The following is a 14,647-nucleotide window of genomic DNA, read 5'->3' as shown; positions in this document are numbered from 1 at the left end:
CTAAACATTTGTTGAATTATTAATGTACATAGTGGAAAAAAATGAGATCCAAGATCTCAGATATTGAATATGTCTTCTGTATTTCCTCTCCATTCTTTCAGTGGAACATCTCCATTGTAAGCAACATCCCAATCAAATCCAACAATATAAAACTAAGAGCAGAACCAAACCAGTAAACCTTGCTGTGATTATACACCACACAATAAAATACAACAACTTGTCATAGTTCCACTTAACACAGCTCTTGCAGACATCTGTCTCTTCCTGTAAATTGTCTAATTTACAGATTCTCTGACTTACCAAACTTCAAGAAATCAGAATTTGCTATGATTTTTTGGAAAACTGTAAGGAGTCTTCATATCTCCACTGGCTTACTCACTGGATTGAAAGCTTTCCTCTTCAACATATAAATCTGCAGGAGAAAGCTTACATGAAAAAAAGATCAGTGACAATATTCTGCTTTGAATATTGGTAAAGATTTAGTCTGCACATCAGAGATTTCTCACAATTTAGGTGAACCCAAAGCAAGCAGGCAAGCTGGTGGTTTGATGTACATTATTAACAGTTGAACTGGATATTTCCTAAAAAGTTTTTGTAAGTAAGTACATTTTACAGATTCTCATTTCCAACATTTTGCATACCTGTGTCTCTATATAATCACTGCTTATATATGTATCTTATGCATATGAAAGCATTTATATATATTTAAATTTGTAAGGGAATTGCAAAGTCATGGCCTGAACCAATGAATGAGCACTTAGTGAAAGGACATAGCCAGCCCTGGGAACGCAGGTGAAAGCAATTCACTTGTGCAACCAGAAGTCTCATTGCTCTCTAAGTCTCATTTAAGGGCTGGCAGCCACAAGGGAAAGATCTTTACTGGAGATCCCTCCTTTTGGATTATGTGGTGAGCCTTGATCCTTGGAATGGGTAAGCAAATATTTCTTTCTTTAACTGGGTTGTGACCATCACCATTTTTATTTTTTTTTTTGGCAATTTAGAACTGGTTGCCAACCATTACCTTTCCCTATAACTATGTTATATATAGTTATATATATGAATGTATCTATAAGAAGTGATGCACAAGCAATTGCTCATCACCCACTGACCCAGAGCCCTTCCTGAGCAGCGGAAGAGAGCCACATGAACTCCCAACTGCTTCAATACTCCGTCTGTATGATGTCGTATGGTACAGAATACCCCTTTGACCATTTTAAGTCAAAGATCCTATTTCTGTTCCCTCCCAGTTTCTTGGGTCCTTTGCTTAGAAGAATGGCCTTCTAAAAGCTCGATCTGCCTCCAACTTCTACTACAGCTATGTCACATCTGAAGCTGGCTTGAATGATTTGTATTCAGACATCTTCTGTGGAAATACTGAGTGAGATTATTAAGCAAAGAAGAGCTCAATACTCATCTCCTCTGAAATTCACTTAGCTAATTGATATTGAGAGTTCACAAATCTGCTCACTGTTTTTTTTTTTTTTTAAGAGCCAGAGAAAAAGTAAATAATAAGGTGAGCTGCAATACTCTCCAGATAGCACCTTCTACTGCCATTCTTCCTCCCACTGCAGACAGAAAATTATCAGGACTATAATCTTTTTATTTCTTTTTCTTTTCTTTTAAGTTCTAAAAGATAACATGCTAAGTGGAAACAGGAATTGCTCAGAGTGATGGGTTCTAGCAAGTCACACTGCATTGCACAAGCAGTTTGGACTTATTAAACAACTTTTTTATCTGTGCATATTTTCCAATTGCAGAAAAGAACAATTGGCTCAGTGACAGCCAAAGCACTGGAACATCCTTTCTGTCATTCCTAATGCATACAACTAAGAATAACTTGGTTGGAAGGGACCTTACGGTCATCTAGTTCCACCCCCTCCAATATGGACAATGTTATCAGCCACTAGTTCACACTGCCCAGGGCCCCATCCAATCTGGCCTTTTAACATCTCCAGGGATAGAGCATCCACAGCTTCTCTGCACAACCTGTTCCAGTGCCTCACCAGCTTCCAAGTAAAAAATTTCCAAATGATTTCATATCTGTATCTCCCCTCTTTTAGTTCACAATGTGGTCTAGTATCCATGATATATTTGATCTGTCACTTCATCTGGTTTGGAGTATCTGAATAGCACCTCACTGAATGCACAGAAGTATTTGAGCTGACATTGGAGCCACACTGCTAACAATCAGAAAGCCAGTGGCTACACTGTATTGTCTTGTAAAAAGGTTAGTTTACAAATAATATCAATAATAATTGTATCTCTCATTACAGACCAAAGTACAAAAGATATAATTGCAAAACTTTGCATTCTACCTTGTTTGCATACATGCTGTTAAAAATAAAAAATACAGAACACTATAAAAATAATAAGATATATTCCAAAATTTTTAAATAACTCATTTTTTAAAGAATATCAAACAACTGAAATCAGAATGCTCTCACAGACATGGCAGATTTTGAAGAGGTCTTTTCTGATGGAAATACGACTTACAAAAATATTTGCAGTGCGCTGTACAAAATGAATAGATCATCAGATACTGGATAAATGAATAAGCAATTCTGAACAACTTCAAGAGTGTTTTTGAAACTCATTGTGTCATCTCCAAGGACAAACTACAAAGATCAATTGTTTTGTGGGTATCATTTAATAAGCATGAAAACCCCTTGTCTACAGCACTAAAAGGATTGTATCTGACAGTATTATTCCTGATACACTAAAATTACAGCATATTTCAGATCCTGAGAAATATACAATGTGTCTTCCATATCTTCATGGGTCAACATCATTTACTTGTAGGATTTGTTCCGGTGCTATTTACCTGTACTACTTTGTGATATCAACACCTTCAACCACGGTTACTATGGCCAAGAATAGACAGAATTTGTTCTGCAGCACCAAATGACTCATGGGTTCTGCTCATTTAGACTTTTGTTTTCTTACCACTCTTCATAGCTAATTGTGCCTTATTCTATCACCACTGTAAAATCTAACTAATAATACTTTCTCACTACCGGAAAGTTCTTTGAGCTCTGAGATAGCATATATGATTTTTATCACATAAGCACTTCAATCACCTTTTTGCTGATAGTGATTACTCCTGTAGGATCTTTAGCATTAATATGTTTCATGTTTCAAGACTAAGGCATACACAACTGCACTGCATATAATGTAACAGCTATAATTAAGATGCATAGAAGCACATACTAATTGTGTCTTCTTCTATCAATGTCAAGATCAATTGAGCTCAGAAACAGATGCAACACTGCTTATTAAACTTGTTCAATCAGTCTGTAAATGTCATAAGATAATTTGTTTTTCCCTTTTTCATACTGCTGTAACTCAAGAAATTATGACAAGCTCTTAGAATAACTTACACACAACCAGGTTTGTATGTACCATACTGACAATGTCAATGATAAAGTTTGGTGTTCATGTTCACATGCTTCCGTAATGTGCATGGTTATTGGTAAAATTTTGCTTTGCTTTTCTTTTTTTTCTAATTAAGGAATTAAAAAGGAGAGTTAAAAACAAAAACAAACAAAACAACTGAACTTGCTAGCCAGAATTAAATATAAATCACGAAGTGATGGTTTCAAATCACGTAAGTGAGCACAGAGCAGCAACAATTTAGAAGACTCATAGACAAAACATGACTAGGTTTTCCTATGTGCTTTTGTGACACAGAGCTGAATGGATGGGTGAAGATCCCACCTTGATCAATCATTGTTGTATCCCCTGAGCTCAAAGTGTCAGTCATATTGCCACAGAATTAGATGAACTCAAAGAGGTGAAAAAAGAAACAGGAAACCACTGTCTCTGCCAGAACAGTGCTTTTTAATAGAGGATTATTCTGATAACCTCTTGTATGCCACTGTTATCAACTTAACCTTCAGTTTAGTGAAGGTTATTTGTCACTGTTGACTTCTGCATCCAAATCAGAAACCCGAGCTGAGCTGCAGCAGAGCTTGCTCAAGGCTTTTCTCAAAATTATGTGCTACTGAAGTTACTCCGAGGAGTTAATAATAACAAGGAGTTACCAGAAGCCCCAGAAAGAAGAAAGATCAGTGAAGACCTTGAGACAGGGAGAAAGAACCAGAAACAGTCAGCAGAGGTTCCAGGTTGAGGGGAAGGGCAATGGACAGAGATTGTTGTGCTTTCAAAGTGCAAAAAGTAAGAAAAGCTTAAGGGACTGGCCTTTCCTCTGTCTCCAAACTATTGCATAGACCAATCAGGTACTGCCTCACCCATCCTAACCTCGTACTAGCACTTCTTTCTCTTCCTTCATTTCCACAGAGAAACAGCCATCTCCAAAGACTTATGTTCCTCCCACAATTCTTTCTATCCATACACCAAACTGCCCAAGTACTAAATAAAAATGTCAATAGGGTTGGGCATCCTGCAGCTAAACAAATATAATATGTCAACTAATCTGTATTTTTTTTCAGAAGATACAGGCAGTAAGATAGAATTGCTTATATATTTGGCATCTGAAATACAATCTACGTTCAGCATTGCATGTAACTACTTCTGTATAAGAACGCTTTCACAAATTTGCCAGAGTTCATTTGAAAAAAAACATTTGCTTTTTTCCCAAAACAAGTTTTCATTTCCTTATCTGTTATACTACAAATCACTTACTGCTTTCCACTATAAATTTATTGACAGTTTTTGCTCTATTGTTCACCAACACCACTTAAATAAAAATAAATAAAATCTCTGGTATTTTTGTAACTACAGGTCTTGCCAATCTTTTGCTGGTCTAGAAAAGACAGATTCTTCCAAGTTTCTCTTGTGAAGTAGTGTTGATCCACCTGATAATTCTTGCTGCCATTCCCATGCTTCCTTCCCACTCTGACTTAAAATTCACCAAATTTAGGTCACCACAAAGGCACACAACACTCCAGACAAGGCCTTAAAGAATTAACACTTTCCAGGTGGTAGCAGAAGTTCTTCTGAGACTTTCAAGAGTTGTATCTGAAGCTTATGACTTCATCACTCTTGTGACTCTGACACTGGTACTCCACTCCCAATTTGTGTCTTCCACAAATGATATGCTTGCTATCAAAATCCCTATTTTAATTGCTGTGCTATTTAGTAGCTTCCAGTTTCTTTAAGTCCATTATTCAGTCATCATTCACGTTCACACACACACAGTGATGCTTACGTTACATCACTGCTAAATTTTATCTTAGTCCTACTGCAAATACTTTAAACAATCTAGAGAGTAACCCTTGAAGAATTCCTTTAAGAACCTCCTTCCTTTCTCACAATGATTATTTTTGTGTTTTTTACTGACTCTGTACTTCCTCTATTGACCCTCATATATCCAATCTGAAGTGGTAATTTTCCACACAGCATACACTAATGGCTTTTATGTAAAGCTTTTTCAGAGGAGACATCATTAAAATCAGAAGTATTGGAGCAAGAAAGAAGTGATCTGATTTGCTTAAACTTAGCATATCCTGAAAATGGAGACCCTAGAGTCAGCAGATCTACAGCCAACCTGACAGGACTGTGACAGTTTTCACAGATGGCCATAACAGTAAAAATCTGTAGGAGGAGTAGAAATTGTCTCCATGCCTACTTCTGCTACCCTTCTGTCATTGTATTATTTAAGAACTGCAAGTATAACTTCCTACCATAAAAAATCTGTCTCCTTAGAGACAGATCATATCGAAGCAAGAGGAAATTGACAGAAATTGGGATAGAAAAGAAGGCAAGGATCTAGAAATGGAATCTGCTCTGCTTGATATGAGCAGTCTACTGACCCCAAAAACCACACACCAGCTTGACTTCTGCCAGGCTCATAACTGTTAAGGGCACAAAAGAGCTGAGTGTGGCACAGCATACAGGCTCAACTTATGGTATGGTAGTAGTGCACCTTCCTAGAGCACCAACGCATATAAGCAAATGATGAGACTGTGGTCCAATTTTGCTTTCATTGCAGATAAGTTTGGAGTTACTTCACTGACATGGTTCTTTTCCAGAATTGCACCAATGCAAAAGAGGGCAGCATCTGCTTTCTGAAAATGGAAGCCATCAATCTAATTGAAAACAACAGATGCATCAACAAGCAGCGAGCAAGTAATGTTCCACTTTTTTTTTTTTTTTGGTCAAAGAACATTTCGTTTCTCTCCAGAGAATGCAAGAGGATAAAACAATAAGTGCTTGAAAAGTTAAATCTTATGTTGGCGTAAAATCATATCACAACTTTTTAGGTGAATGAACCTACAACACCTAAAGATGGGGCTACAATCTCAGTGAAATACGTTAAGATTTATTACATTTTATTTACATATATACAGTTATTTACTTTTCAACAAACTGTCTTCCAAAATTTTACAATAAATATTTTTATATCCATTTAGCGTAAGTAAATCCAAAGACAGATTTACTGAACTTCCAGTGATATTTTGTATGAAGGCAAGGTTTCTCACAAGTCTTGCCTCTGAGGCAACACAGCTTCAGTACTTTAGAATGACATCAGTCATTCTACATTCTACAACAAAAGTTGATGAGCACTTTCCCTAAAACTTCCCTCCTGCAACTCTTTTCCTTTCTTTCATTAAGGAAAAGCTGGACACTGGAAAGTTCAACCTGTAAATGTGCAGTACAGATAACATGGATATTTCCTACAGAGAATGTTTATCAATACAGTAAAACTCACACTGATTCCAGTTATGAGTAAAGTATAAAACTATGCCGTAATATTCAAGTTCTTGTGCCATCCATCAAACCCTGACCAGACTTCCCCAGAGCAAGCAAAAACTCAACTAGTTAGGCAAAGCATACAGAATTGACATGTGTACTAACAACATAAGCCACACTGGAAAATCAATTTTACTGTGGTCCCTTGCCTACTTTCCCCCCACAAATATTCTCCTGGATTTGCCTCCCTGACCAGAGTCTTGCCTTACTTAGGACTTAATGTCCATATCATTGAACTCCTTACTGTAATTAACAAGCAGTTTCATTACCAACTATTCCTCAGGCAACTAAGGACATACAGCTTTCATTGGCAATTTTTCATTTTATCAGAGGATTAAGGCTTCTGATCCTGTAGACACCTGCTCTTCTTAACTTTACATGTAAAGCAGATGGCAGCAAATTGGGAATTGCACTGTAAGCATGCTGATAATATGGTTACAAACATACTCAGAATGTGATTTGTCTGGAGTGTAACCTCCAAAAAGCAGAGATGAAGAGATCAGATCTCAGTCACTACAATGTAAATAGAGCTATCTTGCGCTTACATATCTGCAGCTGAGTGCAGAATCTCATTTAGTCTTTAACTTGTCCATGGCCTGCATACTTCCACCACCGCATTTAGAAATGCTTCTGTTTTTGTATTTGCCAATATAAACTTAAAGAGAAGTCTAACTTTTTTGAGCTCAGTAGACTTACTTGGACTCAAGTCAGATGAGAGTTTTCAGGAAAGCTGAGGTTAATTCCTGCTGTAATCTGCATTCCCTGATGTAAACAGTACCTCAAGAGAAGAAAAAATGAAGGTAAGCACTTTAACAGATAGTACATATGTTTTGACTGTACGCAGAAGATTCAATATAAATGAAAGTAGTTGTGTTAAATGGAGTTTTGCCAACTTACATTAGTAGATGGTGAGGATCTGGCTCATACTATGTTTTTGTAGTTTATAGTTATCTCTTTTTTTCGCCTAGAATCAGATTCTCCATTTAGGCTGTAAATTTTAATTAGGAAATCCCTCTTCACCAATTGCAAGAAATTCATAGTTGTTAATTTCACAGATGAAAAATAAATCTTACCTACCTCTGCTACAACAGCAGAAGCTAGAGCTGTTAGTTCTTTTGCTTTTAGGGGTGATCCTGTTCTTTTCATCATAGTATGAAAGACGCTTCAGCCCTTACCCTGCTTTTTGCTCCCTTGAATTTCCTTTATACTCATTCTTCTTTATCTCTGCAGGGAACTCCATACATCAAATGAGTGGGCCTAGTAGAGAACACTTTGTCCTGTCACCTTCATCCTTCCAGCTGCTGTAGCAATGACTTTTATCCGTATAAGCTGGATCACAACAAACAGGGCCAAAACAGAAAATTACTCAAGGAACTCAACATGCAACATTTTCTAAACAGGAACTGAACTTTCACCTTGTAGAAAACTTCATGAATCCTTCAGTAATACTCTGAAATACGCAAAACAACGTCTCATGCCTTTTAAACTTACAGTCCATCAGATGGTTGATAAGCAATGAATAAAAAAGGCATCCACAATAAAATTCTTCTTTTCCTTCCCTCATTGATTTCTTCCCTGTTCTGATTTGGTGCAAAATATCCCATGGAAAATTTTCTCTATAACTGATTGTCACAGAATGGCCAAAGGTTCAGGAAAAAGTAGTAGTCTTGTCCATAGCAAAACTTTATTTCCTAGTGAGATTGTTAAAAAAGGATTCTGTATTTTTTAAAGCAACGCTCCTCCTTGTATTCCTTGTTACTGAGCACTCAGAAAACTCATTGACCAATTGGCCCCCTTGTCCCTAAGCGTGTCTTTCACACACCCTTCATCTCTCCATGTGCAAAGATATAAAGTCCCTTCCTATCTCCTTGTTTGAACTGCCTGTTTTCAAACACTGTTAACTATCTGTCGGTCTGGAGTTTAACATGGCAGCTGTACACAATATAACATGATGGGATCTTCACTACCAAAGAAAATGGCTGTAAAGGTGGCATGATAATAACATATTCAACAGTGCTTTTGCTTCTAGTCAAAGTCACAGGGTAGAGAAACATTCTGTGAGATTGTTACGAATCCTTGGAGATGCTACTTTGCTTCAAAATATGTGGTCTGCCTTAAGAAGAAAACAGTTAAACAGACAGACAGATTTGTATTTCAAGCATCCAGAGGAGACTGCTAACAGCTGAAAACTTAAGTCCTCTATAAAGGCACAATGTCACTTAAGTCAACTGCAAAAATTCTGAACGCTGCTTAATACCAGAAGTGCTATAATATTGCTGATGACTGCATGACTTGGCTATCCTGGTTTGGTTTTTGTTTTTAGGAGATGCAAAAACAGATCTGCACGTTTAAATAAAACTCCCAGGTTACACTTTCCAAACTTGTTAACTTTTTGTATTTCTCTTAGCTCTAACACAGTAATTCCAGGGAGAAAACAACACTCCTGTTTTACACATTTTCATTTGCACATTGTTTCCAGAATTGGAAAATATGGAGTGCAAAAAAACTGCACATAAAGTGGTCTGTTTGCAGCAAAGTTCCTTTGCATGTGTGTGTCTATATGCTTAGAAACCCACAGCTGAATTTCACTTGATAGCAGAAACTCTTATTATCAGAACATCTCTACAAGACATGCTACAGTTTATGTTACTGGTTATATGTTTCACATCTTTTTTTTATTTGTTGTTGGAGTCTGCATGCCCAGCCACACACCACGCTGGCTGGAAGAACAACCTGTTCTTGAGAGGTATGGCTCCTGCCTGGCAGGGGCAGAGGGGTTGGGCCAAAGGGAAGAAACCAACACAAGGAATTTTCTGACGTAAGCAGAGCATAGCTCGTGCCTCCTCCTGAACTCATGCTTAACCTGAGCTTTTTATATCTTACTTTGGGGAAACTTGTATCAGCTGATACACTTCTGCATAAAATAATCCCAAACATGGACATTCTACTAGGAGACAGCAACAGCCTCGACACATCCTTCTTAAATAGCAGGTTCTTCTGCTAGCTTAGTGCACTTGCAAGGACAACATAAAACTGAAAGCCAATCCCTTGCATTCAGAAGAATATTTCATCGTACTGAATCTGATACACAACTAAGAACAACAACAGCATTTTGCAAAATTAATTCAGACACCAAGACAACTTTTTACACAAGATCAACAGAGATTCCACCTTGCAGTGGGATCCAGTATTACTGACCCACAAGTTACATGCTTCAAGAGATGCAGAACGAAACCCAAAGCCCAGAAATTCAGATAAATTTGCCTCAGTTCCAGTGAACCAAAAAAGCACTAGACACTTACAGACATCTGTGCAGGTAGCCTGGAATGTCACTTTCTGCTCTCTTTATTCAAGCAAGCTCTTCTCATCTACAGAGCCATCACCATATCACACCATACGTGTTCTCCCGGGCTGATCTGCAGTAACAAATGGCTTTTTGCTGCTGACCAGTGAGAGAGAACAGAGGAATCAGTGCAATGTCTGTGCACTGACCTAAGGTAAGTTCCCTGTACATTAGAAATCTCTGAGAAGACAATGGGTCTCTGGAGAAGTGCAGCAGTTAGGACTTACACAAACAACTTCTACCTTATAGTCATGACCCAGATGAGGAGAGACACAATAAAAGCACTCTAGGCATGCAGCCAAATCTCAGGACAATGGAAAATAAGCAGGGTAACAAAGATGCAAACAGATCCCATCTCACAACCCTGCCAGCTCAGACGATATTAAAGGACGTGTCCTTAGCAATCTCAGCCTTCTGTTTGAGAAATATGATATATACATATACATAAAACATATTCTATATATTTTGCACCTTACATCTGTTTTGTGGACTATTCAGTGGACAAAGAATTGGCTGGATGGTCACAGGGTTGTGGTAGATGGATCTATGTCCAGGTAGAGGCCAGTGATGAGTGTCCCACAGAGGCCTGTCTTGGGACCAGTGCTCTTTAACATCTTTCTCAGTGATATAGACAGTGGGATCGAGTGTACCCTTAGCAAGTTTGCTGATGACACCAAGCTGAGTTGTGCAGTTGATATGACATAAGGAAGGGATGCCATCCAGAGGGATGTGGAGAGGCTTGAAAATTGGGCTCACAAGAAATAATGAGATTCAACAAGGTCAGGTGCGACACTGCACTTAGATCAGGATAATCCCAGATATGCGTACACAATGGGAGAAGAACTTCTTGAGAGCAGCCCTGTGGAGAAGGACTTGCAGATCCTGGTGGACAAAAAGCTAGATATGAGAGAGCTATGTGTGCTTGCAGCCCAGAAAGCCAACAGTATCCTGAGCTGCATCAAAAGAGGGATGGCCAGCAGAGCAAAGGAGGTGACTTTACCCTTTACTCTGCCCTGGTGAGGCCTCATCTGGAGTTTTGTGTCTGGCCTGGGACTCCCAGCACAAAAAAGTTGTGGAGCTACGGGAGCAGATCTAGAGGAGGGTCATGAAGATTATCAAGGGTCTATCACAAAGAAAAAAATTGAGGGAGCTGAGCTTGTCTAGCTTGAAGAAGGCCATGAGAAAACCTCATTGTGGCCTGTAGGGGAGGCTATAAGCAGAAGGAAGACTGATTTTTATATGGTCTGATAGTGACAGAATAAAAAGGAAGGGCTTTCAATTAAAAGAGGGGGAAGATTTAAGTTAGATGTTAGGAAAAATTCTTCACTCAGAGGGTAGTGAGGCACTGTTGCCCAGAGAATTTATGGATGCTCCATTCCTGCAGGATTTCAAAGCCAGGTTGGATGGAATACTGGGTAGTGTGACCCAGTGGCTGGCAAACCCGGCCATGGCATGGGTGTTGGAATTAGATTATCTTAAAGTCCCTCCAACCTAAGCCATTCTATAGTTCTATGACACTATGATTCTGCCTGTCTTTGCTTTCATAAACACGCACACATATGAATGCAGAACATATATTCACATTTAAAAACAAAAACAATACATGTATTTGCATGAAAGTTTACAAATAGAATCTAAAAGTATTTGTTTTCCCTTTTCATCCACTAGCAACATTTGAAACATTTTAAAATAGGGAATAGGCAGAGATGCATGTTTTTCTCCACAGATCACATTTATCTTAAAATGAAATTCTCTGGTCCCTTGACAAGCCCAGTAATGCAGGCTAAGGAATGTATTTTGCATTGCTACTGTAAGTTGCGCTTATAAAATCTAGTGCATGAAAAAATCATTTCTGTGCCTTCAATTTAAGAAATACCCAGAACTGGTTTAATCAGTAATAAAGCAAAATTACTATTTCAAGGTTACCTCTTTTTCCTCTCGTTTTAAAGTTCTGGGGTATGCTATTGAGTTTGTGCAGATGTCTTAGGGAAGCTGGTGTAAGGGCCAGCTTCTAATGCCAATACATTTATCCAAGGGTAATTTATGACTGTGACCCACAATATCAGCAGAATTTTCAGACAGCACAGGTAGTTGTGTTTTTTGGCAATATCAACATAATACCAGCATGCAAACTTTCCTCAGCTACTGAAACACTTCAATAAAAATGCAGTGGAGTCAACTGTGTTCACATGCCTGAATACAGAACTAAGTAGCTGAAGCATAAACTACATCTCACTAAACACTTGTGGAAATAAATTGAGGAGATAACAAATCAATTTTCTCAAAAGTGAGAAGGCACCACTACAAAGGTTAACTTGGTACTATAAAAGCCAAGTAACATCTAAACACTGGCACAAGTAAGACTTAAATAAGATCAAAACACAGAGCATCTTCAACAAGCCTGTCAAATCATTTATGCCCACTTATGATAAATGCATATACGAAGTAGCAAAGTGCTTTTATATTTTTGCAATTTTTTAGAAACATAAAACAGGAGGATCTTCTGCAAGCCAAGTGTTGCAAACAAGAAAGGCATCTGTTTGCCGACTTTTCCCTACAGAACTCACTGTGAGCCTAGCTAAATCATTTCCATTATTCAAAGGCAATGGCGTTGCAGGTGTGACTGATCCCACAGCCAAGGGCACCAAGCTGGCACAGGAATCAAGGGTACAGCTTGAGCCAGATGTTCATAGCCCCTTTAACTACTTACTCCCTGTAGAATCCTTCAGCTGAAGTTGTTGTAAGGACTTCTTTGCTAATGGAGTAGAAAGATTAGGCTTCTAAGCTAAAATTGGATTATAATGGTCTTCAAAAAAAAAATAAAAAAATCCATGAGGGAACAGGGAATGACAGCTAGCACTTCACAGAACAAAGCAAGAACATTTCTGACTGCACACAGCAACAAGAAACAGCATATTAGGACAGAAGAGCCCATTATCACAACGACTCCGTTTACAGTATCACAATCCACAGACTGGTATGTAAATGCTGAATAGATCCAACTGCTAGTGGGAAGACAGCTGTGCAGCAGCTTGCAGCTCTGTGCCTGGACCCAGGATAACAAAACTGATCACACTTCTGTCAGCATTTTCTTCTCTTTATAACCCTGATTACCAGGGGGAATGAAATTGGAATATTTCATGGACTCCAGGTCTTCCACTTCCAAAAATTCAGATTTGCTGAGAGACTGATTACTGTCCCCCTTTTTGGGCTCAGAGAAGGGTGACTGCTGCTGGCCACAGGTCACATGGGTATACTGGCACTGCTCTTCATTATCAGTCTCTCGATGGTAAAAGTAGTTGAAGTTGGACACAATGACAGGCACAGGCAGAGCAATGGTGAGCACACCCGCAATGGCACACAAGGAACCCACAATCTTGCCACCAATTGTCATGGGATACATGTCCCCATAGCCCACAGTGGTCATGGACACCACTGCCCACCAAAAAGCATCAGGAATGCTGGTGAACAACGAGTCAGGGTCATCAGTCTCTGCAAAGTATACGGCACTAGAAAAGAGGATCACACCAATAAAGAGGAAGAAGATGAGGAGGCCTAGCTCCCTCATGCTGGCCTGGAGAGTCTTCCCCAAGATCTGTAACCCTTTGGAGTGCCTGGAGAGCTTGAAGATCCTGAAGACTCTGACCAGTCGGATAACTCTGAGGATGGCCAAGGACATAGCTTGCTGCTGGCCCCCATTGTTGCTGCTACTCCCAGACTGCTGCTTCTGCTGTGGTTGCTGGGCCAGCTCTGTGCCCAGGGTGATGAAGTAGGGGATGATTGCCACAATGTCAATGATATTCATAATGTTGCGAGAGAAGTCAGGCTTGCTGGGACAAGTGAAGAAACGCACAAGAAGCTCAAAGGAGAACCAGATGATGCAGAGTGTCTCAATGAGGAAAAAAGGGTCAGTGAAGAAAGGGCCAGCACCAGCAGTGGGTTGTGGAGACTGTGGGGTCCCGCTTGGTGGTGGTGGTGGCAGCAGCATGTCATCAGCAAGTACAGCCAGCTCCCCAAAGCCAGGCTGAGTAACCTTGGGCTCCTGACGAAACTCAGGCAGGGTCTCTAGGCAGAAGATGACAATGGAGATGAGGATCACCAGCACAGAGACGATGGCAATGGCACGGGCTGGTCCAGAGCTCTCAGGGTACTCAAAGAGCAGCCAGACTTGGCGCTGGAAGTGGTGCTCAGGCAGGGGCTTCTCCTCCTCCTGAATGAAACCCTCATCCTCCCGGAAGGTTTCAATGGCCTCCTGGCCCAGCTGGTAGAAACGGATCTCCTCCAGGAAGATGTCGAGGGGCACATGGACTGGCCGCCGGAGCCGCCCTCCAGACTGGTAGTAGTAAAGGATGGCATCGAAGCTAGGTCGGTTGCGATCGAAGAAGTACTCGTTGCGGAGAGGGTCAAAGTAGTGCACCCGGCGGCTTGGGTCGCCCAGCAGCGTATCGGGGAAGATGGAAAGGGTCCGCAGCTGTGTCTCGAAGCGCAGCCCAGAGATGTTGATCACTAGCCGCTCGCTGCTGCAGCAGCCGCTGCTGCCCTGCTCCTCGCTCGTCGTCTCTGTCTCGCCACCGACCACCTGCGGGGCCGCCA

The 14,647-nt window shown here is 40.0% G+C and overlaps 1 protein-coding gene across 1 annotated transcript; it reads right to left on the bottom strand.

Moving 5' to 3' along the window:
• Positions 1-11,026: 11,026 nt before the first annotated feature.
• LOC100550527 (potassium voltage-gated channel subfamily A member 6) lies at positions 11,027-14,645 on the bottom strand (the record flags this gene model as incomplete). Its single annotated transcript, XM_010716664.1, has 1 exon — positions 11,027-14,645. A coding segment is annotated over one exon (1,521 nt), but the record flags the coding sequence as incomplete, so codon positions are not given.
• Between the last annotated feature and the right edge of the window lie 2 nt (positions 14,646-14,647).

The sequence above is a fragment of the Meleagris gallopavo genome, chromosome 1, assembly GCF_000146605.3.
Source record: "Meleagris gallopavo isolate NT-WF06-2002-E0010 breed Aviagen turkey brand Nicholas breeding stock chromosome 1, Turkey_5.1, whole genome shotgun sequence".
Classification (NCBI taxonomy): Eukaryota; Metazoa; Chordata; class Aves; order Galliformes; family Phasianidae; genus Meleagris; species Meleagris gallopavo.
This window is presented reverse-complemented; position numbering and strand designations above follow the sequence as displayed.